Source organism: Mastigoproctus giganteus, chromosome 1, assembly GCF_048544385.1.
Source record: "Mastigoproctus giganteus isolate SK-2022 chromosome 1, ASM4854438v1, whole genome shotgun sequence".
Lineage (NCBI taxonomy): Eukaryota > Metazoa > Arthropoda > Arachnida > Uropygi > Thelyphonidae > Mastigoproctus > Mastigoproctus giganteus.
This window is the reverse complement of record NC_143575.1, coordinates 199,071,440-199,096,408: the sequence shown is the minus strand read 5'-3', so window position 1 is coordinate 199,096,408 and position 24,969 is coordinate 199,071,440. Positions and strand designations below refer to the sequence as shown.

Below are 24,969 nucleotides of genomic sequence, written 5' to 3'. Positions count from 1 at the left end.
CATTTCACCCATCTGTTCGTTCGAAATACCTGTCCAGTTGAGCTTTAAATTTGTTTAGGCTATCAACTTCTACAACAAGTGATGGAAGTCGGTTCTACCAACCAACCACCCGCTGGCCAAAGGCAAATTTCCGCACATCTATCCGACATCCGTCCTTCCTCAATTTGAATTTATGCCCTCTGAGGTGATTATTCTGAGCAAGATGAAGAGTTTTGATCACGTATGCGTTAATAGGATCAATTATCTGGTGTCAAAAAAAAAGTGTGCGAATGTTAATTCAGTTTCTACAGAGTTTCGTTTCAAGAGTTTGGGCAAAAAGTAACTTACTATAATTATGCTGTATATTAATTATTTTGGCTTCATTAAAGAAGGAAAGAATGTTCCTCATTTACAGCATGAAATGCCAACTCCGAAGCATTTGCTCTCGCCGCGCTTATGGAAGCCTCGTGTAGTTTTACGCGAAAATCCAACCTTCCCCCCCAAGTAGATCCGATATAAGCCGAGTCACAGTCTTTACAAGAAATGCTGTAAACAAGACCATGTGTTTGTTGAAAGGAAGAATTAGTCGAAACGTTTCTTTAGTAATGTATGTAATTTATTAGTAGGTCTAGCTATCACTTTCATATCCGTGCCCTTACATAAATAATTCAGTTTGTTATACAAAAATTTCAACATATGAAATTGTAATAAAATGTTTTTTATCAATATTTGTTTTTTGATTGTTATTAGTTCTTTTTTCCTGGGCAATCAATTTAACTTTATTGATAGAGGTAATTGGATAACCTCTATTGAGGAATCGCTTTGTTAGCTCCTCGATTTTTGACTGTAACACATTATGTGTGGTTGAATATTTAAAAGCATTTAAAAACAGATTGAGCATGACCGATTTTTTGTATGTATATGGTCATTCCGTCCTGTGAACACGATATATCGAAAAGTATTTGTCTAACTTAAGAAGGAAGAAATCAGTCTTCGCGCATTTCATATTCTTTTTTAATCAAATTGAATTTTGATATAATGTTTTCCTATGCTGTTAGGTGCATCGCGGTTGATATTTTTGGAGTCGGGCTGGGGTCTCAAAGGTGATTCCAGGTTATTAAATCACTGTCGTACTGTCGGTATGGAACACATTAAATAGTATGAATCAGAGCTGTAATACTCAATATATTGAGGTAAACTCCTCTTATTATTTTACTAATATTAAAATGAATTTTATCTTTGCATTTTAATTGTTTTACGTGATGGACTAGGAGAATTGGAAAAGAAGCCTTCCTATAAAGAGTCCGAGGTAATCCCCGTATTATTTATTAAAGGTTGCAAAAAATATAGGAGATATAATAGCTCTTATTACATTAAATGAACAACCATACAGGGAAATAAAGTAGGCTAGTAAATCAATGTTTTATATTGCGGTGTTTTTAACTTTTCAGATATTGACTGGAACTTGTGGGTTGGGCACCCAAACAGCATCTAGACATGGATTTATTGGATGACTGTTTTTTAGAGTAGCACGTTAGACAGACAACCAGAGAGAGCAATATCCTTGATCTGATTATCAGCAGTGATTCTTCATTGTAGGCGTACGCAGCCTAAAACAAGAAGGGGGGGCCAACCACATTTTGGGCTCGCCCCATAAAAAATAAAATATTTTATTTTTAAATAAACATATTTTTATAAATACAATTTTGTATATATATATTAAAACTTTTATTTATTTAAAAATACATTTATATAATTATTTATTTAAAAAGCATATACACCAATGAGCCAAAACATTATGACCACCTACCTGATATAATGTTGCACCTCCACGTGCAGCCAAAACAGTTCGTACTCGGCGAGGCATGGGCGCTACAAGATTTCTAAATGTTTTGTGGTATCTGGTACCAACACGTAACCAGCAGATCCTTTAACTCCTGTAAGGTCTGTGGTTGAGAAGGCGCAGATCGGAGTTGCTGTTCCAACACAAACCACAGATGCTCGATGGGATTGATGTCTGGTTAATTTGGAGGCCAGGGCAATACCTGGAAATGTTCCTCATGTTCCGCGAACCATTCTCGAACAATCCAGGCGTTGTGGCATGGCGCATTATCCTGCTGAAAGACAGCACCACCAGAGGGGAAGACCATTGTCATGAAAGGGGTGTACCTGGTCAGCAATGGTGTTTAGGTAGGTAGTAGACGTCAGAGTTCCCGGCACATGGATGACTGGACCCAGGGTATCCCAGCAGAGCATCGCCCAAAGCATGACACCGCCACCACGGCTTGTTTTCGTCCCGCGGTGCATCCAGGCACCATCACTTCCCCAGGTAAACGATGCACATACCCGGCCGTCGGCATGGTGCAACAGGAAACGTGATTCATCAGATCCGACGACCTTCTTCCAATCACTCAAGGTCCAGTTTCTATGCTCGCGTGCCCATTGTAGGCGCTGTCTCCGGTGGACCGTGGTCAGCATGGGCACTCGGAGTGACCTGCGACTAAGCAGGCCCTAGGCCCTATTTTCAGCAGGGTTCGATGTTCTGTGTGTTGTGACACATTACTCTCGTCACCAGCATTTCAGTTACCGGTGAGTTGCGCCGCAGTCGGCCTTCTGTTGCCACGTATCATCCGGGAGAGCCTTCGCTCACCTCGAGCATCAATGAGCCGTGGTTGTCCAAAACCTCGCCGGCAGGTCGTAAGTTTCCCCTCCTCGGATCACTTTCGGTAGGTACTAACCACGGCTGACGGTGAGCAAATTATGAATTATGATATTAGGGTCCCTTGTAAATGTCTGCGCGCGTAGCACAGTGGTATCGTCACTGTCCTCCCGACACCGGGTGGAAAAGGTCCCAGTTCGAATCCCGTCGATGACGCGAGTAACTTTAATGGGCTTTTTTCACTCCGTTGCTGCGTTAGTCGGCCACGTAGTGAAAAAATTAAGAGTATTGTAGATAGCAAGGTTCCCCCCCAGAAACTGAGGTTTCTCATCCAGCAAACAGACAAATCGACACTTGTACCCAATAGCGTCCAACCATTCGCGCATCGGGATCCACAGGAACAGGGATTTGCTATTTTGACTATCCAGCTTCTGCTAACCCAATGGACTGAAACCCTTTTTTTTTTTACACCTTTAGATTCCTTCATCAGGGCAGTAACAGACAATATTGAACGTTTTACTCGCCCTCTTGACATGGTAATACATATACGTTACAATTATAGATGCCAATTTTCAGATAAGTGCGGGCATCCGTTCTTTCGAGGTATGGCAATATTTTAGGGATGAACAATGTATATTCATTGCACTGACGGCTAGGGTCACTTAAACCACACCATTGCTCCACAGTTAGCATAGCATTAGCATTAGTAGAGGCATATGATGCAAGGAAGCAAGCTTATGCAGCATCAGCCAAAAAAAAAAAAAAACCCTTCCACTTCACCCCTCCGTTCGTTTGAAATACCTGTCCAGCTGAGCCTTAAATTTATTTAGGCTATCAACTTCCACAACAAGGGATGGAAGTCTGTTCCACCATCCAACTACCCGCTGGCTAAAGGCAAATTCCCGCACATCTATCCTACATCTGTCTTTCCTCAATTTGAATTTATGCCCTCTCAGGTGATTATTCTGAGCAAGAGGAAGTATCCCATCAGCATTGCGCATGCTCAACCCATTCAAGGCTTTGTACACCTCTATCAGATCGCCTCGCCGATGCCTAGTCTCCAGACACTGTAATTTGCAAAACTTAAGCCTTTCTTCGTAAGAGCAACCCTTCGTTCAGTTCACTAACCTTGTTGCCCTTCTCTGTACTCGTTCCAGCAGCTCTACATTCTTCTTGAAATGAGGCCTCCAGACCTGTATACAGCACTCAAGGTGCGGTCTGACCATTGCCTTATAGAAGGGAATAATCACCTCCCTATCCTTGCAAACAGAAAAATTCCTGTATATCATTGATAAGACACCATGAGCTACTCTTGCAGCCCGTCTGCACTGCTCAGAGGACTTCATATCTGCCTGCACAATTACCCCAAGGCCTTTTCATTCTCTACCACTGTCAGTGTAATACCACAGAGTTGATACGTTGCTCTCAGTTAGTTAATTACTAATATATTAAGAATATTGTAGAGAGACACTGGCGAAACTACCATGCCATGCGCCCTCGTGAGTTGGTAGAATCGCCGTCCACCCTACGCCAGGTGGAAAAGACCTGAGTTTGAGTCTCTTAGATGAAGTGCAGAATTTTTATTGGCCTTTTGCACAACGTGTCTGAGTTAGTCGGTTTCAGGAGACGGTAATATGGTATTTTCTCCCTAAAAACAGGGTTTTCGCTAGCAAACAGAAAATCGACCGCAGAACATGCAGTTTACTGACAGTATGTAGGGAGCAATATGGCCTTAGTCGCTAATGCTCCGAAAACTGTGCAACAAGAGCAACAACAACCATGCCGCAAGGACTGCCACTGAGGGAGAATCAGGATGATTTGTTTTGATTGGTTATTAAGGAGAACAAAGCTCTATTTGGGAATGGGGGAAGAGCAGATTTGTAATTTCGCTTCCGTAGGGAGATAATTTTCATTGTATCACAAAACGATACTTAGTGCTTTCTTTATCATGATCATAATTATTTCCATGTTAGTGGAAATAATTACTTTATCATAATTATTTTTTGTTAGTGCTTTACTTTATAATAATCATATGCTACAAACAATCAAAGAGATACTATATTTAAAAAAAGTGCCATTCAGAAACGTTCATTCTGTGCTTTTAATGTTGTAAATTTATTTAGGAAGGTATCTCTTCTTACATTTGGCTGCCCTTGGTTTTGTCGTTCAAATAGTTTGCCACCTTTAAGAGGCTTCGCACAAAGTGTGACTGCCTCTGCTTGGGCTCATTCAACAAGGAGCCAACCGTGGATTTATGGCTCTATTTTTTTTTTTTTTTTTTTTTATTAAAACGTGAACAGTAGATACATTTTCAACAACAACAACTACTGTATTTACATTCTATGTACAAAGCAAAAAGGAAAGATAAAGAAAAACTTTTTAGAAAGAAATACAAAGGTTTCAAAATTTTAATTTCAGGAAATAAGAAAAAAACAGTTTCTTGGGGTTGGGTCGTTCTCCTGTTAAGTGTCACACGTTGAAGGTGATGGACTGTTCAGTGATGGTGAAGAGGTGACCGCCACTGTTCCATTCGCTGTTAAGATGATCCACAGTTTCTGGTCTTTTGCAGTGGAATTCGAGTAGGAGTCTGCCCTGCAACTTCCTCCGTAGGCTCCACTTCAGATGTTGCGCCGATGTGTCGACAGGTGGCACGTCATCACTGCTTCTTGTGTGCTTCAAGTAGAAGCTGTAAATGACGGCCTTGGCCGCAATGAATAGGAAGTTGCAGGTGGTGTGTGCTGTCTGCTCAGAGTGAAGTAGGTACCAGTAGTCCTCCGGAGTGTGGGCGTGGTTGCAGGCAAGCTTTGCTGCATCCAAAGCGTATTTGACGAGTTCCTTGTTCACAGGGCATGCCAGGTATATGTGTTCCAGGGTACCTGGGGTGGCGCAGAGGAGGCAGTAGTTTGAGGAGCGTAACCCGAAGATTTGTAGCTTGACTGGGGTGGGAAGGATGTTGTGCCACAGTCTCCACTGGATGTCTGCGTCCGATTTGGAACATTTCGTCCTGTACGGAAGGTTCCACTGAAAGTTTGATGGTGGCTTGTGGTGAGTGGAGAGGGGTGCAGGGACAGCTTGGCAGGTGGATGACTGGAAAATCGTGGTTGCATGGCGAGACATGATTAGCTGATAGACTTTTTTGGAGGGTGCAGGAGACAGAGGTACCGTGTCTTCTGGTGATGTGATGACGAAGGTTGGTGTAAGCGAGGATCCAGTGACATTTCCAATCCCTTTAGTTGTAGTGATGTCTGGAAGAGCTTGTGTGATCGCTGATTTTATATGTATGTGTTGCTGCTTTGCATTAATGGTTTTAATGGGCAAATCTTCTGATCCTTTCCATTCAAGGCTTGGTGTCAGGAGGTCGCCTATGGTTCTTATTCCTGCCCAGTTCCACGTAGGGAAGAAGAGAATATCATCATTTGCAGGGTCTATTATTCTTTTATTGTAGAAGAGCGGTTCTGAAAGTATTCCGGAAAGGGATGTTCTCTCAAGATTATGGTGAAGGTTTAGCTTTTTCCAGCGGTATAGTGCGTCTTTATAAAACGGCGGTAGTTTGAGTGGTACTGGTGCCATGTCCATTCTCAATATTGTTGAAAGGGATAGTCCTCTAGTGGCTGTGGCTAGTAGTTTATCCGTAGTGTTAGATTGTGCGTATTTTGTTTGCAGCGTCTTAAGAAGAAAGGTGATCCGGAATGCTGTGATTTTGTCGTCTAAAGAGACCAACCCTTGACCCCCGTGAGTAAGTGGTTGGCTAAGTTTGGAGCAGGACATCCAGTTGGTTTTGTTCCAAAGGAAGCTTCGGATAGATGCCTGGATTTGGTGGAGGAAGTCAGCAGGTGGAGTGAGAATTTTGAAGGTGTGCCAGAGAACGCTTGCCGCCATATGATTGACCACAAGCACTCTCCCTCTCAGCGAAGATGTGGCGCACACGCTTCTCCATCTTCCGAGTACTTTGTTGAAACGACTCAGCAATTCGGGCCAGTTCTTCTGGGAGAAAAGGAGGGTATTGCCGAGGTACACACCTAGGTATTTCTGTCCCTCGCTGGACCATGTGCCTTGGATGGGGGAGTCGGTTCTAGTTTTCCAGTTGCCAGCCCACAGGCCGCTGGTCTTACAGTGGTTGAGTTTTGCGCCTGATGCTTGAGCATAAAGATCATGAGCCTTTTGAATGACTTCAAATTCACTCTCGTGTCGTATTGCAATTGTGACGTCATCTGCGTATGCTGAGTAGGTTATATATAGGTGGGGTTCTGGTAGCAGCGTTCGTCGGGATTGTATACTGGTGGCAATTTTATTAAGGAATGGTTCTATGGCAATTGCATAGAGTTGTCCAGAGAGTGGGCAGCCTTGTTTTATCCCTCTGGAATACGGAAAGTGGCAGGTGAGCTGGTTGTTGAGTTTCAGGCAGAATTTGGCTTCCTTATATAGCAGATGGATTGTTCCGATGATGTAAGGTCCATATCCAAAGGCTTTCAAGGTTTGAAATAGGTAGCTGTGTTCAACGCTGTCGAATGCCTTTTCCTGGTCAAGGCTAATTAGTGCTAGAAATTCTCTTTGGCTGTTTGCAGTGGAGAGGAGGTCTCGGATCAGATGTAGATTGTCGTGAATCGATCTTCCAGGTACAGAATATGTTTGTTGGTGATCGATGATATCAGGGAGCGTGGCTTTTAATCTATTGGCGATGGCTTTGGAAATGATTTTACAGTCCGTGTTCATTAAGGAAATCGGGCGCCAGTTTTGTAGATTGGCGCGATTTCCTTTCTTGGGAATCAGTCGAGCGACAGAGGTGGTGACCGAAGCTGGTAGTCCATGGAACTGAGCTTCTTCAACCATTTCAAAGAGTAGCATTCCGAGTTGATCCCAAAACGTTTGGAAGAATTCAGAAGTCAGTCCGTCCAGACCTGGTGATTTATTTTTGGAAAGGGCTTTGCATGCTGCTGTTAGTTCTTGTAGGGTGATTTGTTTCTCCATGCTGCAATGGGCCGTATGGGAGATTTTTTTAAGTCCTGAAAGGATTTCCTCCGTTGCCTTTGTAGAGGTTTCTTGAGAACTGTAAATTTCTCTATAAAATCTTGTTACTTCAGAGAAGATTTCCTCTGGGTCTTCAGTGATGTTTCCGTTTTGCAGCTGAATGGCAGTGATGGTGGTTGATTTCTGATGTCTGCTTTCTAATGAGAAAAAGTATTTGGTCGGGGCATCAGATAGATTTATGTGGGTGTATCTTGATCGGAGCAGGGCGCCTTTTGCAGAGTGTTCTAAGTGGGTTTGTATGGCTTGTAGTGTTGACTGGTAGGTCTGACTTTCAGATGGGAGATTTTTCAGCCTTTGCTCAAGTTGATAGAGGTTATTACGCTTTTGTTGACTTTTCTGTTGGCTGTAGGTTTGGGAGAATGATTTCAGTTTACTTTTAAATCTAGGCCACCACGTGTTCATGGGCTCCAATCTGTCTTTGGATTGGGCAAGGTTGGATATCAGGTCTTGCAGCTTAGAGATGTATTCCTTGTCTTGAAGAAGGCTATTGTTGAACATCCAATAAGCACCTCTACTTTTGTAGTGATTGGGTGAGAAAGAGAGCTGTAATTTGATAAAGGAGTGATCTGAGATATAAGACGGCAAATGTGTGATGCTTCTGACCAGGGGGATGGTGTGTTTTGGGATGTAGTATCTGTCCAGTCGGGCTTGGTAAGGTAGTCTTGCTGATGCTGTATTTGCTGATCTCCAGGTGTAGGACTTTTCTTCTGGGTGCTGGTGTCTAAATACGTCGACCAATTCATTGTTGTTTATCAAGGCTTGCAGGTTATTGATTAATGTTGTGCGGTGCTCAGTGCATCGTGCTCTGTCCATTTTTGGGTCAAGAGTGCAGTTGAAGTCGCCAGCAAGAATGATATGTTCTTGATCTATGGTAGAGAGGTGGCTTTGTATGAAGTTGGTTATTTGGATAGCGAGTCTGTCCTGCTGTGGCATGTAGATGTTAAAAAGGTGCAGGGTTTCCTTCTGGGGTGTATCCAGGAGGGCGTAAATTGCGTAGCCAGCGATCTCTGCTATCACATTGAGCTTGCAGGCTGACCTTTGATGAAGGCCGATACTCACTCCTGCCCCATGATGTTGTTGTGTTGGAGAATGATGAAATACATATGGCCAATCTGCCCATTTCAAGGATGGCCTTGTGTCTGTTTTAATATTTGTTTCTTGTAGGAAGAGTAGGTCGGCATGATGTCGTTGGACCTGGTGAAGGATCAGCTTATTGCGCGATGCAGAGGAGCATCCTCTTGCATTAAGTGATAGCATGCTAAGAGTCAGCATTATCTGCAGGGATAAAGATAAGGGTTTTGCAAGTTTTGGGGCGGTTAACATCCTGATTGATGATATTGCTGTTCAAGCCCGTTAGTCAAGTAGTACAGGCGTTTGGATCTATTCACATCTGCTCTGTCTTTCTTTCCTTTTAGTTTGGAACGCAGACCCGTAAGTTGTGAGATCAGCTCGGGTATGTTAGAGGTGAACTTCAGAGCTGTCACCAGCTTCTGTGGCGAGCCGCGTACTTCCCGTAGAAAGGATCGTAGTTTCTCCACAGTTAAAGGACCTTTAGTGTAGGGAAAATCGGTTTCCTCGTCCTCTGAAGCACTTGAATAGTGAGAATCACAGTTGGTCTCTTCTTCAGTGCCCAGAAATTCGGGTTCTTCTTCATTTGGATCGTCAGTAGTTTGTAGCTGTTTATTTATTTCCATACTTGGTGGTATGATGGACTCATTTGAGATCTGGCCGTTTATCTTCTGTGGTGTTCTGTATTTATTTTCGTCGCCCCTGTTGTTTTTGTTTGCGGTTTGCTCTTTTCCTGCCGCCGTGTGCGTTGTCTTCTTCTGTTTTGTGGCTTTGGACGTGGTCTGCCTTGGGGGTTGCTTTTGAGATAAAACTCTTCGGTCTCCTGAAGAGATTGCGTCCTGGTCTTCTGTGGTTTTTGAATTTTCTTTTTCTAAAGAGTTTGTTGTGGGGAGCATCTCAGACTGTTTGACAGTTTCTTCAGCATCCCCATTTTCTCCAACAGTCAGCTCGCTTTGTGCATCTGGCCTGACCCAGGTTGGTGCTGCCTGAATTTCGGTATTACTTTCAGAAGAGTTAGAGATATGCGGGCAGTTTTTCCTGATGTGACCCTCTTCGTGGCAGAAGAAACATTGTGAGGAAATGGAGGTATAGAAGGTGTGAGTTATTCCGTTTAGATCGGTGTTGATGAGTTTTGGAATGTTTGCTGCGTCATTGTTGGCGAAGTGCATAAGTGCTTGCCTGCGGAAGCTTTTTATATGCGAAAATTCCGGTTTCGTGGTTGCTGCAGAGAGTGTGCGTATTTTCCCGGTAACTGATCCGTATTTGGATAAAATCCCTCTCAGAAAGTGATGAGGGATTTCAGGTGGGACGTTTGAAATTGTGACTTTCGTTGGTGCTAAGGCAATTGGCGCCGCTTCTAGGTGATGAAGACCGATGTCTACTCCATTTTGCAGGATAGTTTGCGCCCATGAGGGGTGGCTGAAATACACCTGCACAGTTCCCGCCACACGGGATGCGTGGGTAATATTTTTCGGTGGTACTTTCTCCGCGATCGCTGTAAGGTACTGTTCTAAGGGAGTGTTTTCCTTGGTAGCGAAAATTACTATTCCATTTTCCCGGGAAGTAATAGCGGTTGCTTCATTTGTAAGAGCGTTGTTCGACCGCGTATGTACTATTGTTGGTCGCGAGAGAGAGGTTTTTGCTGGCGTCAAGCATAATCCATTAGATACGGTATTAGCATAAGTATTAACAGTTACTGACCTTTTGGACCTTGAAGTATTCACCTGTTGTCGCAGGGTGTGGTTTCCAGTATCTTGGTCACTGCTGGCAGTAGCTGTAGGTTCCGTTGCTGTGGTTGTTTGACCTTCGCTGGCCATAGCTGGAGGCAATAGATGGGGTGGATGGGGAGTGGAATAAGCCGCTATTGGAATGTCCAGCTTTCCATGGCTGAAGTTAATAAATTATTTTCTAACCTAACTGAAACTCCGCTAAATCTACACACACAAAATTATTATTACTCGAAAGCTCTTCCGAAGAGGAATCGAAATATATATATCTTGACTGAGGGTTCTCGCAGACAAACGTTGAAAGGGGCAAAAGGGCGGGAGCTCAAAAGCACGTGTCCGATCGGCGAGCCAGCATTAACTGAGGACTTATGGCTCTAGGTACAAATTTAGATATCCTGATGCAAACCGGACTTTGGATTACCCATAAGAGTATATTTATAGAATAAACACCCCTTAAGTTTTCATTAAGAGGGAAATTATTTCTACCATTCTGGATCTCCCTAATCGCCTTAGTCCATGAAAACTATTCTTTTTTTTTTTTTTTTTTTTTTTTTCTAACTCACACTGAAGCGTCTGCTTCCAATCACCTCGACATTTTCTAGAGACTTCTTGGAAAAGGATGCTAATTTTAGACTCGTATTTCCCTGAAATTCATATAATAGGCTTAAAAATTATGGATTTCTGTTCTTGCGTAATAAAATATTGTTATGAATAAGTGAAGTTTTAAACAGTCCTGCCTTTTATTATTTGGATTGTATAGTTCCAGTGTGTTTTTCACTTTAATGCTATCCGTTCCTGCAAAATTCGCCAACTGCTTTTAGATATCAAAGGAGGGCGCATTTCACTCACATTTGAAGAACAATGGCGGATGATAAAGTGGACGCGGAAGGCAATGTTTTGAAAGGTAATTTGTTGTTTCTTTTTAATCGACTTAGAAGTATAATTTAGGATACGTTTTAAAGGCGATTAAGATAAATATTTTATTTTATGCTTATGTTGGTTTTGTACATGTACTTGATATACGTTTTGTTTCAATTATAAATCGGCGACTCTCAAGAAACAACCGAAAAATGAGCAAATCTGTCAGTGTTGTGTGCTCAGTAAGTCGAACCTTGTCATAATATTAATAATTGTTGTTTAATTTAAACAACAGTATACTTGTTTAGTTAGTTGGATGTTCATCATTGATATGGTTGTATTGTAAGCACAACATGCGTTGCGTTTATTAAGTTTTATTTCGTTGTTTACCAAGTTACTTCAAAATACTCGTAGACGCGTTTCGCTAAGTGCATTTTGTTATGTATCTTTTTGATGGCCAAGTATTGTAGAGTTGAACTGACTGGCGGCTGTTAGTAGCTTTAAAACCATAATGATCGTTTAAACGAAATCAGCCACAGATTAATAGCTTATGACTTGTTTTATAGTCTGAAAACTTTTTTTTTTTTGTATCTGATTAGCTAATTAGTCACCAAAAGTAGTTCTTCACTTCTAATTTATATATATTTTGTAAAATGTTGGGTTGCAAGTAAGAATCAGCACAGACCATCTAATGTGCTAACCCTGGAGGAGGTTGTAATATGGAATTTCCTTGTTAGAGGAATTCTAAATATACTGTGTAAAAAGGATGGTGAAATAGAACTACAGTGCATTTGTTTAGGACAGAGATATATGATATCGTGAAGCACTTATACCTTTAGCTTTCAAAAGAGATTTGTTTTTATTCAGCCAGGAATTAATACATTACACAAATAAACTGAACTTCTACGTCTTATGATCCATTGTTAAGAAAATATTATAAGTTTGTACTTTATTTAGGCCTATAACACACTTCTACAGTCAGTCCTCGTATAGCATGATAGTTGTGTTCCTAGAAACCATCATACAATGCAAAATTGTGCAATATAAACAACAGGTTCTATGGGAAAAATAGGGTTAGGTGCCGACCGCCCAAGATTGAACACACATTTGTAACCAAAACATTACCAAACACAATAAATAATTGTAATAAAATATGTATTTTATTATGACTATTACGTAATAAAATATTGCTAATGCTTTTGCTTCTATCGTAAGCAAACTTGTTTTTTTTGTTTGATTTTCTATCCAAACAGATGACAGCAGTTCCATCTCTTCCAATTCTTTGTGTCTTGAACTAATGGATTTTAATTACACTTTGAGTTGTTCCTTCTATGAAAGTTGTTTTTATCTTCTCTGCATTCTTTCAAATTCTTGGCATTGCCTCATTTAGGCATGTAGCACGTGCAATATCACATTTTCTTTCACTTTGCTCAAAGCGTTGTTTTGCTCAAAAGTTGTTTTTATCTTCTCTGCATTCTTTCAAATTCTTGGCATTGCCTCATTTAGGCATGTAGCACGTGCAATATCACATTTTCTTTCACTTTGCTCAAAGCGTTTCATAATTTCATATTTTTTCTCTATCGACAGTGTGATTTTGGCCATAAATGCTAGTATAAAGCCACTACAAATTTTCCTGGGTAAGAATTTTTGACCCAGTCTGCCTCTGTTTATTGGATATTGCTTTCCTTTTTCTCTTTGAATCTGTAGTGTCTTTATTAGGATGCTTCCTTTTCACACCTTTTATTATTTTACTCATTTTTAGGAAATAAAGCACAATTACAAAATGAGGAGGCACGCTTGATACACATAAACAAAGCTGTGTGCGTGTAGCAACTGAATAAACAACACCGTAAAGGCAGAGACACACTATTAACATCTCACTAACTCGCATTTTACTAAAGCACATTTCTGGGGGTTACTACAATAAAACAAAAACAATTTCCACTTGCGTTTCTGCTAGTGGAATCTGTTATAAACTGGTAGTAAACTCGATCTAATTGCATTTGCGATAATAGTGATAGCTGGAATTGTGTGGGTTGTTACGGTGAAATGTGTTTCCCCTTCATTGATATAAAAAACATAAATATATTTTCAGAATCTTCTCTTCATTCCTAGCCGACCGGGCTAGCCGAGTGGGTAAAGTACCTGCCCGGCAACCCCAAGGTCGCGGGTTCGATTCCCGCCTTGGGCTTGGATCAAAGTACTGCAAAAACCTTGGGAGGTGCAATATGGCCACAGAAGCCGATGCGCCAACAACTACCAAATCAAAAAAAAAAAAAAAATCTTCATTCCTATGTTGCATTCAGTTGGGGTGATTCCATGTTCGACTGCCATTTCTTGTAAACACAAAGGCGAATCGTGCATAAGCGAATTCGCTTCATATTATATATGACATCATTCCCTTATCTATAAATCGTGTATGATCGAATTTGTGTAGTGTAAACACGTGTTAAACTAGGACTGATTTTACTCTAATTTTTGCTTTCCCAGTGCTTATGTCACACCAAAATGACTCAACATTGCACTGTCCACCATGTCAACTGGATGCACTTCCTTAGATTTTATCTGTTTCTTAACTAACAGCATAACCCCTCCTCCCTTTATATCCTCTGTATCCTTTCTGTACACATTGTAGTCCCCAAATTCCTTATATCTGCATGATACTACGTCTCTGATATTGCAACAGTCCCATCTACCTTTTGTCTTGATCAGCACTTCAAATTTATTTACTTTACTGCTAGCATTGGTGTACACAGACGTATACATGCACCTGTTCTTTCTCTGAGTTACTCTGACACAGCCCATAGAAGCAGTGCATCACTTTCACATCTGCCTGTGGCTACTGTTAATCTCTTAGTCTGTGAAACTCCCTCACGCTAGCAGTTTCCAACCCACCTAATACTGCCTTGATAGCATTAGCAAATATTGTTGCACTCTTTCTATTTAAGTGTATCCCATCCCTGTATAAAGCAGTCTCTCCTGTTAACAAGCACACACCATGCTGAGAAAAATTCTACCCCACGTAAGTAAGTAAAATGCAGCCATTATCAACCCACTGCAGGATGGAAACCTCCTCAACAATTCATGCTGAGGGAAATGGACCATAATCTACCACGCTGGTCCAGTGCGGGTTGGCAGATCGACCGTATTCAGCAATCAGGGGCTTGAACCCCGGTCTACTCAAAAAGCGTGTGCTACTGCACTCCCGCTCCTGACCACTCAGCTACGGAGGCCTCTTGAGTCTTGCACAATCTCTCCAGCGCCGGATTGATTGACAAGGCTCTCGTCATATACTCCTTCCTATCGTGTCTGGGTAGAATTGCAGACACTTTCAGATTTAACATCAACCCGTGACTTATTTTCAACATTAACCTCTACTTTTTAAGTAAATCTGCAGATTTCCTACTCTTAATGTCATTAGTGCCAACATGTACAACAATATCACTTTTTGTACCCTTAAAAAATATCTGCTCTACAATTCATCCTTTTCCTAGTCCTATTCCACATAGTCCTTTTGCACAATATATTTCCCTGATAATACAGTCACCAACAATAACTAGCTCCTGTGGAAACAGCACATTCTGCCTTGAAGATTTGTTTTTTGCCTTTAGCTGTGTGAAATAGATGTGTGGAAGTTTGCCTTTAGCTTGCGGGTGATTGATTGCTGGAACAAACTTCCATCTGTTCTCGTGAAAGTTGATAGCTTAAATAAATTCAAGGAATAACTAGACAAACTAATGGAGGGAATGGATCGGTGAAATGAGAAGTTTTTTTGTCAACGCTGTATTAGCTTGCTTTCTTGCATCATATGCCACTACTAATGCTAATAGTAATTCCTTTAATATCAGAAAACTAGAAGTGTGGTTTTCATTTTTGAGCTTAACATTCTTACTGTTTTGGATATGGAGGATTATTTTGTCTTCCATTTCTCTTTCTTTGAACTTCATTCTAAAATTCTGTCACCATCTTGATGCATGCTTTTCTGATGCCAAAATATTCATTTAAAAGATACCTGCTAACTTTGTCCATATTGACTTCTGATTCTGTTGCTTAAACAACGATCACTTATAATCAGTGTCCTTAACTGGTCCACATTTTCATCAGTTTTTATGGATACTGAGCGGCCTGATCATCCATTGTCTTCCACATTCTATCTTCCTTTTAAAATTCTTTTATGCCATTTTCAAATGTGCAAGCTCGTAATTAGTGTCTTCCCAAAAACTTGATGTAACAACTGAACTTTCAGTTGGTGTTTTCTTTAGTTTTGTTAAAGATTTAAGGTTGATTCAGTTGATTTGTTTGTCTCATTTTTCTGGCCAACTGAAAAAAAAAACATGGTAATGAAAACCTGCCTCACTGCAAAGCAAATGAGTGTGTAGAACATGACTCAGCAGGCAACTAGGGAAAGGTTCAAGGTTAACTGGTGTGTCTTTGTTTTTCAGGTGGTGCTTGGTGTGTAGTAACTGTGCACACAGTCTTGATATTGTATAGCCACATTTCGTATAGGGTGATTATAAAAGAATACATGTATTTCAAAAATGTATTCTGAAAACATTTTCTAAGTCAGTTTCATGAAAAATTGAACTACCTCTGTGCATGTGAAAATTTGAAAAATCAGCAAAAAATAATTCAAAATTGTTTATCCTTTTGATGCCACCTATATTTTTAGTATTTTCTGAACACAGCTATGAAAAATTCATGTTCTATATTAAATGCATACTGCTAATTAATTTTTGAAAATTAAAATTCCCTTCAGACCTGTTGGCAAGCAAATGCAAATTTTTAAACAGCATGATTTAACTAACATTTTGATTAGAGACCAGCTTGACAGTAACAGGAGCACTCACTGCATGAAACTGGGTGCACATGCATCAATAGTTTGATTCCAGGCAATACATCAATTTCATGAAGCCAGAGAGTGTTACTGATTGGAGGAAAGCACATGGCAATAGTTTTTTTATGAAACCCCCAAACTTGAAGGGTATTAGAACTTATAGTATTTAGTACCTTGTGAGGGGTGAAGTTTGAGAAGATGAAAGAAGATACTTGTTGACATTAGATTCGAATTTCTGTAGATTGTAATTTTCAGGAAATACGTATGAAGGGAGGTTGTTCCAGAAAACAGAAGTTGAAGGAGTAAGTGAGGAACAAGAGTTTGTTCTGTAAGTTTGAAGTAGGACAGTAAAAGGATGCTGACTGGTTGCAGCACATGTTTAGACTGGTTTGGAAGAGAGACAGAGGGGGGAATTATAGAAGCCAATGTAGAAGAACAGTGCCCATTGAAATATCTGAAAAGGTATGCAGCAGAAACAGAACATTTGTGAGACAGAGCATGGAGGGACTTTGTAAGAGATTGGTCATTAATTAACGTAATTGGCCTCTTTTGAATGGAGCCTATAAGCCTAAGGGGTTTAAGGCATTATTTCATGATATGATGGTTTTTGATTTGTATAGAGTGAGTAGTACTTTAAAAGAGAAGCTCTGAGAACGAAAGAGAAAAGTCCATTTGTTAGATGAAGAGTAAGCAGTATTTGTGAATGTCTTTGTGCTAAGCAATGTTAGAAAACAGGATAATCCCTATTAGAGATGTGTGGTCTTGAATAGAAATCTGAGTCTCATCAAAGATAATTATAGCAGCAGAAGCATTCATTTTGTGAATATGACAGAACTGAGTTTGACATGGATTGAAATTAACTAGTTATCTTTGCCCCATTGGAGAATTACCTGGAGATCGCCATTTAAGGAATTAGTAGTGGATATGTGAAAAGCTGAAGCTGTTTGTGCAGGGTAAGGTTTCTCAAACTGGAAGGTGGAATGTAATGTGTTATCATCTGCAAAACTATACATAGGATTTCCAATAAGTGGAAGAAGGTCATTAATATACAAGAGGAAAAGAGTGGGAGAGAGAAGTGAACCTTGGGGAAAACCAGCATTGGTGGAGAAGTTAGAAGACAGAGCCATCCACTGTCATCTGCAATGAATGGTCACAGAGAAAACTGGATACCCAATTATAAAAAACAGTTAGTAATCCATAAAATGGAAGCTTATTTAGAACGCTTATGTCAAACATGATCAGAAACCTTTGATATCAAAAGCAGCTGCTTAAGTTTCATAAACTTTTCCGACACGGGACAGCGTCCATTCTTCCCCAAAAAAGATAAACCCAAGACTGATAAAAGTAAGCCCTCAGCACCTCAGAAGCCGCCTGATGGACCCACCAAGCCAAAATAATGGCTAAATTCCTACAATGGAATTGTCGTGGATTCCGGCGAAATATTGATGACATCAAGGCCCTCCTGCAAAAGCACGAGCCAGTTTGCTTTTGCTTGCAGGAGACATATCTAAAGGCAAATGACGATCCCACCACGCACAACATCACAATTTTTCAAAAGGATAGAATTGCGGATGGCTCTGCTCATGGAGGAGTGGCTATCCTCGTCGGCAATCAGACCCCAGTTCAGCCCTTGCTAATTACAACTAGCTTGGAAGCTGTTGCAATTCGCCTTTCGGTGGGATTTATATTAACAGTTTGCTCTCTTTATTTGCCACCTGGGACTGACATCCCCCAGGAAGACCTTGATGATCTTGTAACGCAGTTGCCTCCCCCTTACTTACTTCTCGGGGATATGAATGGACATAACACCCTGTGGGGTAGTGCTAACATCAATGGAAGTGGGCGAGTCATAGAGCATATGCTAAATGACAATGACCTTTCCCTTCTAAATACTGGAACAAATACCTTCTTCCACATGCCTACCCGTACTTTTTCTGCCATTGATCTCTCTATCTGCTCCCCTTCTCTACTCCCTTCACTCACTTGGGAAGTGGAGGAGAATCCATACGGAAGTGATCACTTCCCTGTGATAACCTCGTTACACAGTGGGAGACCATGTCTTCCCTTCAGGTTACCACGGTGGAAGATTGATCAGGCTGACTGGACTGCCTTCCAACATCAGGCAAATTTTGATCTTAGCACAGTCAGTCAAGAGCCTATCAATAATGCAGTTAAGTACATCACAGAAAATATTGTCCAAGCAGCTGCGAATGCTGTTCCAAAAACATCTGCCCGGTTTCCACTATTTCCCAAACCTTGGTGGAATTCACAATGCACAGCAGCAAAAAAGGCTCAAAACAAAGCGTGGGGTATATTCCGCCGATATCCTACCACGACCAACCCTTAAACGTGCACGAGCCAAAGCACGATATATCCGCTGTCAGAGTCAAAAGGAATCGTGGATCCGTTTTACATAATCTATTAACCAGTCTACCAACTCTAAGGTAGTCTGGGATAAAATCCGGAAAATGAAGGGAAAATATACATCCCACCCTTCTTCAATCCTAGATTATAATGGATGCGCTATTGCAGATCCAACTGCAATAGCCAATTCTCTTGGGGAAACATTCTCTAACATCTCTGCAACATCTTCGTATTCCCCAGAGTTCTTGGTCCTGAAATATAAAATTGAAAAACAGGCACTTAACTTTAAATCTAAGAGCATTTATCCCTACAACGGGGATTTCACTATTCAGGAACTGAAAAGAGCCCTCGCTCTTTCCAAAGCAAGTGCCGTTGGACCAGATGGCATCCATTATGAAATGATTAAACATCTTTCACCAAAATCTATGGATTGTCTGCTCCTTCTGTATAACAGAATCTTTACTGAAGGGCAGTTTCCGGACTCCTGGCGAAAGGCAATCGTTCTTGCCTTTCCTAAGCCAGGAAAGGATCCAAAAGTCACCACCAATTATCGTCCTATTGCTCTGACTAGCTATCTGTGCAAAATCCTGGAGAGAATAGTTAATTCTCGTTTAATATGGTATCTCGAATCAAATGACCTTCTGTCCAACATCCAGTGCGGCTTCCGAAGGAACCGGTCCACTTTGGACCATCTTATTAGATTGGAAGCATCCATCCGGGATGCTTTCCTAAAACGCGAACACTTGGTGTCGATGTTCTTTGACATGGAAAAAGCATATGACACAACTCGGAGATTTGGCATTTTAAAAGATTTACATAGCTTAGGCCTTAGAGGGCATCTCCCCTTTTTTATTCAAAACTTTTTAGCCAATCGATCGTTCCAAGTTCGTGTGGGATCCTCACTCTCTCGCTCCTTTAGCCAAGAGGAGGGAGTACCACAAGGATCAGTATTAAGTGTCATGCTTTTTGCCATCAAAATAAATTCCATCACAGAACAACTTCCTCCAACTGTAAACAGTGCCCTCTATGTTGATGACTTTAGCATTTTTTGTCAGTCGTGCAACATGAGGGTTATTGAAAGACAACTGCAGAAAGCCATTGATAGTCTGAATTCCTGGGCACTTGCTAATGGCTTCAGGTTCTCGCCGGAGAAGACCATTTGCGTACACTTTTGTCGCAAGCGTAATCTTCATCCTGAACCTGAATTAAGGCTCGGACAAAATGCTATTCCAGTAGCAGCGAACACAAAATTCTTGGGACTCATATTCGATAAAAAAACTGACCTTTTTGGATCATATTCGTCAACTCCGCACAAAGTGCACAAGAGGCCTTAATATGCTCCTCTCGCTCTCCTCTTTATCTTGGGGTGCAGACCGATGCACCCTTCTACGGCTTTACCGTGCACTTGTGCGATCCAAATTAGATTATGGGTCCCAAGTATATTCTTCAGCCAGAGACAGTGCCCTTCGATGGCTGGACCCTGTCCATCATCAGGCTCTACGTATCGCTACTGGAGCATTTCGAACATCTTCTGTCCAGAGTTTATACATCGAAGCAAACGAACCACCATTATCGCTTCAACGTAAGCGGTTGTCTTTAAAGTACGCTTTAAAACTGAAATCCCTGCCAGACCATCCAACGTGGCCATTCGTTTTTGAGCCACTATGGGAAAACTTGTACAATACCCGTAAGACTGCCAATCGTCCGTTTGGTATTCGTCTCCAAGAGCTACTCAATGAACTTAATATCAAGGTAGACAAGGTTGCCCAAACACCAAAGCAACCCTTTCCACCCTGGCATGCTCATGTCCCGGCATGTGACTTATCCCTTAGAAATTGGGCAAAGTCGGACACTCTCATCAGTCTACCTGCAGCTTTATTCAGCACACCGAGCTGAACATTCTGACTTCGCGCCAGTTTACACAGACGGTTTGAAGTTGGAGTCATATGTGGGATCTGCTGCTGCCTTTACGGACAGCACTACATCGGAGCAGATTCCCTCTGAATGCAGCATATTTACTGCAGAGCTGCACGCTATTGAGTTAGCTTTGGATCACATCAGTAAATGCCAATACCAACGGTTCATTTTATATTCTGACTCTCTCAGCGTGTTACAGGCTTTAATAACTGTGAGATATAATTCTCATCCAGTTCTGTCTAGCATTCAGCAGAAGATTCACTTTCTCCATGAACGTGAATATGATATCCTCTTCTGCTGGATTCCCAGCCACATTGAGATTATGGGAAACGATTTGGCTGACACCGCAGCCAAATCAGCAATTCTCAATAATAATCGCTGCCTGTCAGTCCCCTATACAGACTACAGGCAAATAATACTCGAGAAAATACATTCCCAATGGCAGGATTCGTGGAATAGACAGACTGCGAATAAATTATATCAAATAAAGCCTGTAATTGAACCGTGGCAGTCTAGTCTGCGCAGGAATCGTAAGGAGGAAGTTGTTCTTGCCCGGACCCGCATAGAACATAGTCATTTGACACATTCTTTTTTGCTGAGGGCTGATGACCCTCCTATGTGTGAGTCTTGTGGCACAATTTTATCAATCAGACACATTTTAATTGACTGTCCAGATTTTAGCAATATCCATTTTACCGCTTTTAACCATCTGACTGAGCCTTATACACTCAGTCAGATTTTATCTGACAATGACCATGTGTCTGCTGTTTTTAGCTATTTTAAATCAATAAAGGTTTTTACTTGTATTTAAAATTTATTTGTTGATGTAATTTCTTTATTGATTTATCATTTTTACATTTTATACCTTGATTTGGTGACCTTAATAATTAGGTCAGTAAAATTAAAAATTTTAAATATCATCTAGTTTTGGCGCATTATAGCCTTAGTTGCTAATGCGCCAATAAAAACGGCGCCTCCGTAGCCAGGTGGGAAGGAGCAGCAGTGTGTAGCACACGCTTCTTGATTAGACCGGGGTTCGAGCCCGTCACCACCAAATACGGAGGATGTGGAAAGGTCAGGGAATGACCACCGCATATCCCGGAGCAATATGGCCTTAGTTGCTAATGCTCCTAAAAACCAAATAACTAACTAACTAGCCAATAAAAACCTAACAAACAAACTTTTCCATTGAGTTTGTCCATAGATGGGTAACATAGCCAATATATCACCAGTGGATTGACACCATACTGGCGAACGTTGATCAAATGGAAGGTTTTTCCTAGATAGAGTAAGAGTTGGTGGTTAATGGATTTCTGTTACATTAAAAAGTGTATAAGTGCAGTGGTATGATAATTAGATGGGAGGGATTTTTCACCTTTTTAGGAAGTGGCTGGAGATGAGTAAATTTCCAAGCAGATGGAAACTCACCACTGGAATAAGTGCAAAAAAAGGTGACAGAACGGGAGTGAGCACAGGTTTAGAGAACAAGTGGAGAAGTACCTTCAGAACTTGGAGTTTTCTTGGCATCAAGATTGTCCAAAGTCAGGTGGAGGTAAAGAAAGCCAACACAAGAATAACGAGAAAATTTAGTTTACCGATACGGCACTCTAGCACTGCTCGCTTGGTAAATAGGCGATAGGTGTTGTCGGTCTGGGGCAAAGTCAAGAACGATATATTGACAGGTAGGCGTGGCAAATGATGTACTGGTTTGTGCGCAAACACAACACAACACACGATAACGTCGGTTTAGTATCACTTTAGTAGCACTCAAAAGTAGGGCTTACAATACAGGTATTTTTAATTTATGAAACTGGGATACTGGTATTCCAAAAACAAACATTTTTCTCAATAAATTTTGATGACAATTAGGTGCAATAAAGTAAGGAAAAAAACAAGTACTGTAGTTACTTGAATTCATGTTTTAAATAAACTTTTATTGCAATAATAAATATTCTGAAAAAAATCATTAAAATACAGTTATTCTAAAAACAAAAAAAATACATATAGTTACTGCAAGGTTTAGTTATGTTTAAGTGTCCACACTACCTGTCCAAATAAAGTGAGCTTTTAAGAAACATAAGCAATCAATAGTATGATCGTTTAAAATGGATCTAATTTTGGTACATATTTGATTAGCGGCAGAAAACGCCCTTTCGGATTCTATTCTTGTACTGAGATAATTGTAGACGATCTTAGTTCCTATTTTCTAGGCTTTGAACTTTTTTAGCAAAAATAGTTAAAAGTATTTCATTAATTTCTGACTCGAGTTCATCTTTTAAAATCTCTTTGGAGTCAGGCAATTTCTTATTTTGGAAAGAATTTGCAGAACACTGATGTTCTGTTCCATATTGGTCTTCATGGTTGAATTATGTTCAACATTTTCTGAAGGAGCAAGACGTTTTATTAAGCGAAGTGTCATTTTCACTATAGTATCTTTACTGAGTCTGGGAGAGAGCAAAGAGAGGGGATAAGAAATAAAGAAGAGAGCAAAGAGTGCAGTTAAGGAATTCTTCACATATATAAATGCAAAGAACAGGAGGACAAATCAGATTGGACCCTTATGTAGTGGACGTGGGATAGTATTAGATAACATAGCTGAAGTTGCAGATGAACTCAACAGTTACTTTGCATCAATATTTACAATATTTAAAATAATTAAATGCACTTGGCATAATACTTTAAGAGTTTAATATCTATATAATATCAGTGTTTAGATACACCATAGACACTCTTAAAAAACTACAAAGTAGTTGTTGTGGGCATCATTTGCTCTTTCTCATATTGTGCTCTGCCTTCACGAAGAGTTGCCATGATACTGCACTACCTCAAATAAGTAACGCTTCACTAATAGAGAAGACTATTGTTACTTATTCTCAGTGAGTACCACCACCCAGACATGTTTCAAGGCTATTGGCCTATCATCAGTGGGTGGGCAGGTGCCCTAGTATTGCAGACATGACGACCCAGTTGTGAAGTTAATCGCACAATATGAGAGATGCCAAAAGGTGTATAAGATAATATTTAAAATAATTAAATGCACTTGGCATAATACTTAAGAGTTTAATATCTATATAATATCGGTGTTTAGATACACCATAGACACTCTTAAAAAATGGTGTATCTAAACACCGATATGTTGGTCTTGCACCTGGGGAACAGCAACCCCAAAATAACTTATACACTTGGTGGAGTTGAACTAAAGTCAGCAGGGGAGGAACGGGACTTGGTAGTTACGATATGGTCAGACATGAAGTTGTCCAAGAGTTGTGAACAGGTTGCGATGTTGCATAGTGTCCTATCGATGATTTATCGAATATTTGCTAATAGCGATAACGTCATAATCACATAAAGGTGATTTTATAACTTTTGTGATTAAATTATAAAAATTTTTTTTTTTTAAATTAGTACCGAAAAATCGGTATTTTTTGTATCAGTACTGGAAAAAAATGATGGGGATCCCGTTATTCAAGATCCCGGGATCCCAGTATTGTAAGCCCGACTCAGAAGCACTAATGGTAACTTGCCCTAATCGCACATGCCCTAATAAACACTTTCCATAATGGTGAAAAAAGGTCAGGTTACCTCCAATTGAATCCCACGGGAGCTTGAACCCCCTCCCGTAGTGGAGGGGGTAATCTAACCTTTTTTCTTTAGAATCATGGGTGGAGTACCGCATAAATTGTTTATTAACAAAATATTAATTTTTATTACGGTACTTTTATTTTTAAAGACACTTGTGCGGATACACACGTATCATAACGTCAATCAACACCTCAATAACTATTCACTATATATATACAGGGTGTCTCAAAAATATTGGTACAAACGTTTAGGGGAGGTAGGTAACATCTAAAGAAATGTGAATCGCATAGGAACCCATAACTGGAAACGTCACGGGAAAGTAGTAGCAGAGTCACAAGAAGCAGAAATGACACAAGACAGTAATTAGTGACAAACATTTATTTGACATAATATTAACAATGGAGTGTGAGATGGATGCATTTCATGATGTTACAACAGATGCTCGAAGGTTCCACCATGAGACGCGATGCATGCGTGATACCGACACAGCATAGATTGGCGGACACGGTCGAACACATCTGGAGTTTCTTTGACAGTAGCAGCAGCGCAGATGAGTCTCGCCACGAGATCCATTTCCGTCTCCACAGGTGATTCATACGCGATAGATTTGAGGCCCCCCCCACAGAAAGAAATCAAGGCTCGATAAATCAGATGAGCGTGGGGGCCAGGCAACGGATCCACCACGGCCAATCCATCGACGCCCAAAACGCCTGTTCAAATGGTCATGAACACACCTTCCATAATGGGCATGCACCCCGTCATGTTTAAACCAAATGTTATGTCTCACATTTGCTGGAACATCGTCAAGTAACCCTGGTAGAACGTGTCCAAGAAAGATCCGATATTTAGCGGAGTTCATGCGGGATGGTAACAGGCATGGGCTGACCATACCTGCCCACACATTTATTGCAAAGCGATGTTGTGCCGCATGGGGGCCCACACATGAGCATTGT

At 40.8% G+C, this 24,969-nt stretch overlaps 1 protein-coding gene across 1 annotated transcript in view; it reads left to right on the top strand.

Annotated features, from left to right (window-relative positions):
• Nucleotides 1–11,240: 11,240 nt before the first annotated feature.
• Nucleotides 11,241–24,969, top strand: part of LOC150091436 (PEST proteolytic signal-containing nuclear protein-like) — a 172,978-nt gene continuing 159,249 nt past the window's right edge. The window contains exon 1 of the mRNA XM_090375469.1: nucleotides 11,241–11,365. Within this exon, the coding sequence (XP_090231595.1) occupies nucleotides 11,323–11,365 (43 nt within the window). The 5' untranslated portion in view covers nucleotides 11,241–11,322. The remainder of the gene's footprint in view (nucleotides 11,366–24,969) is intronic.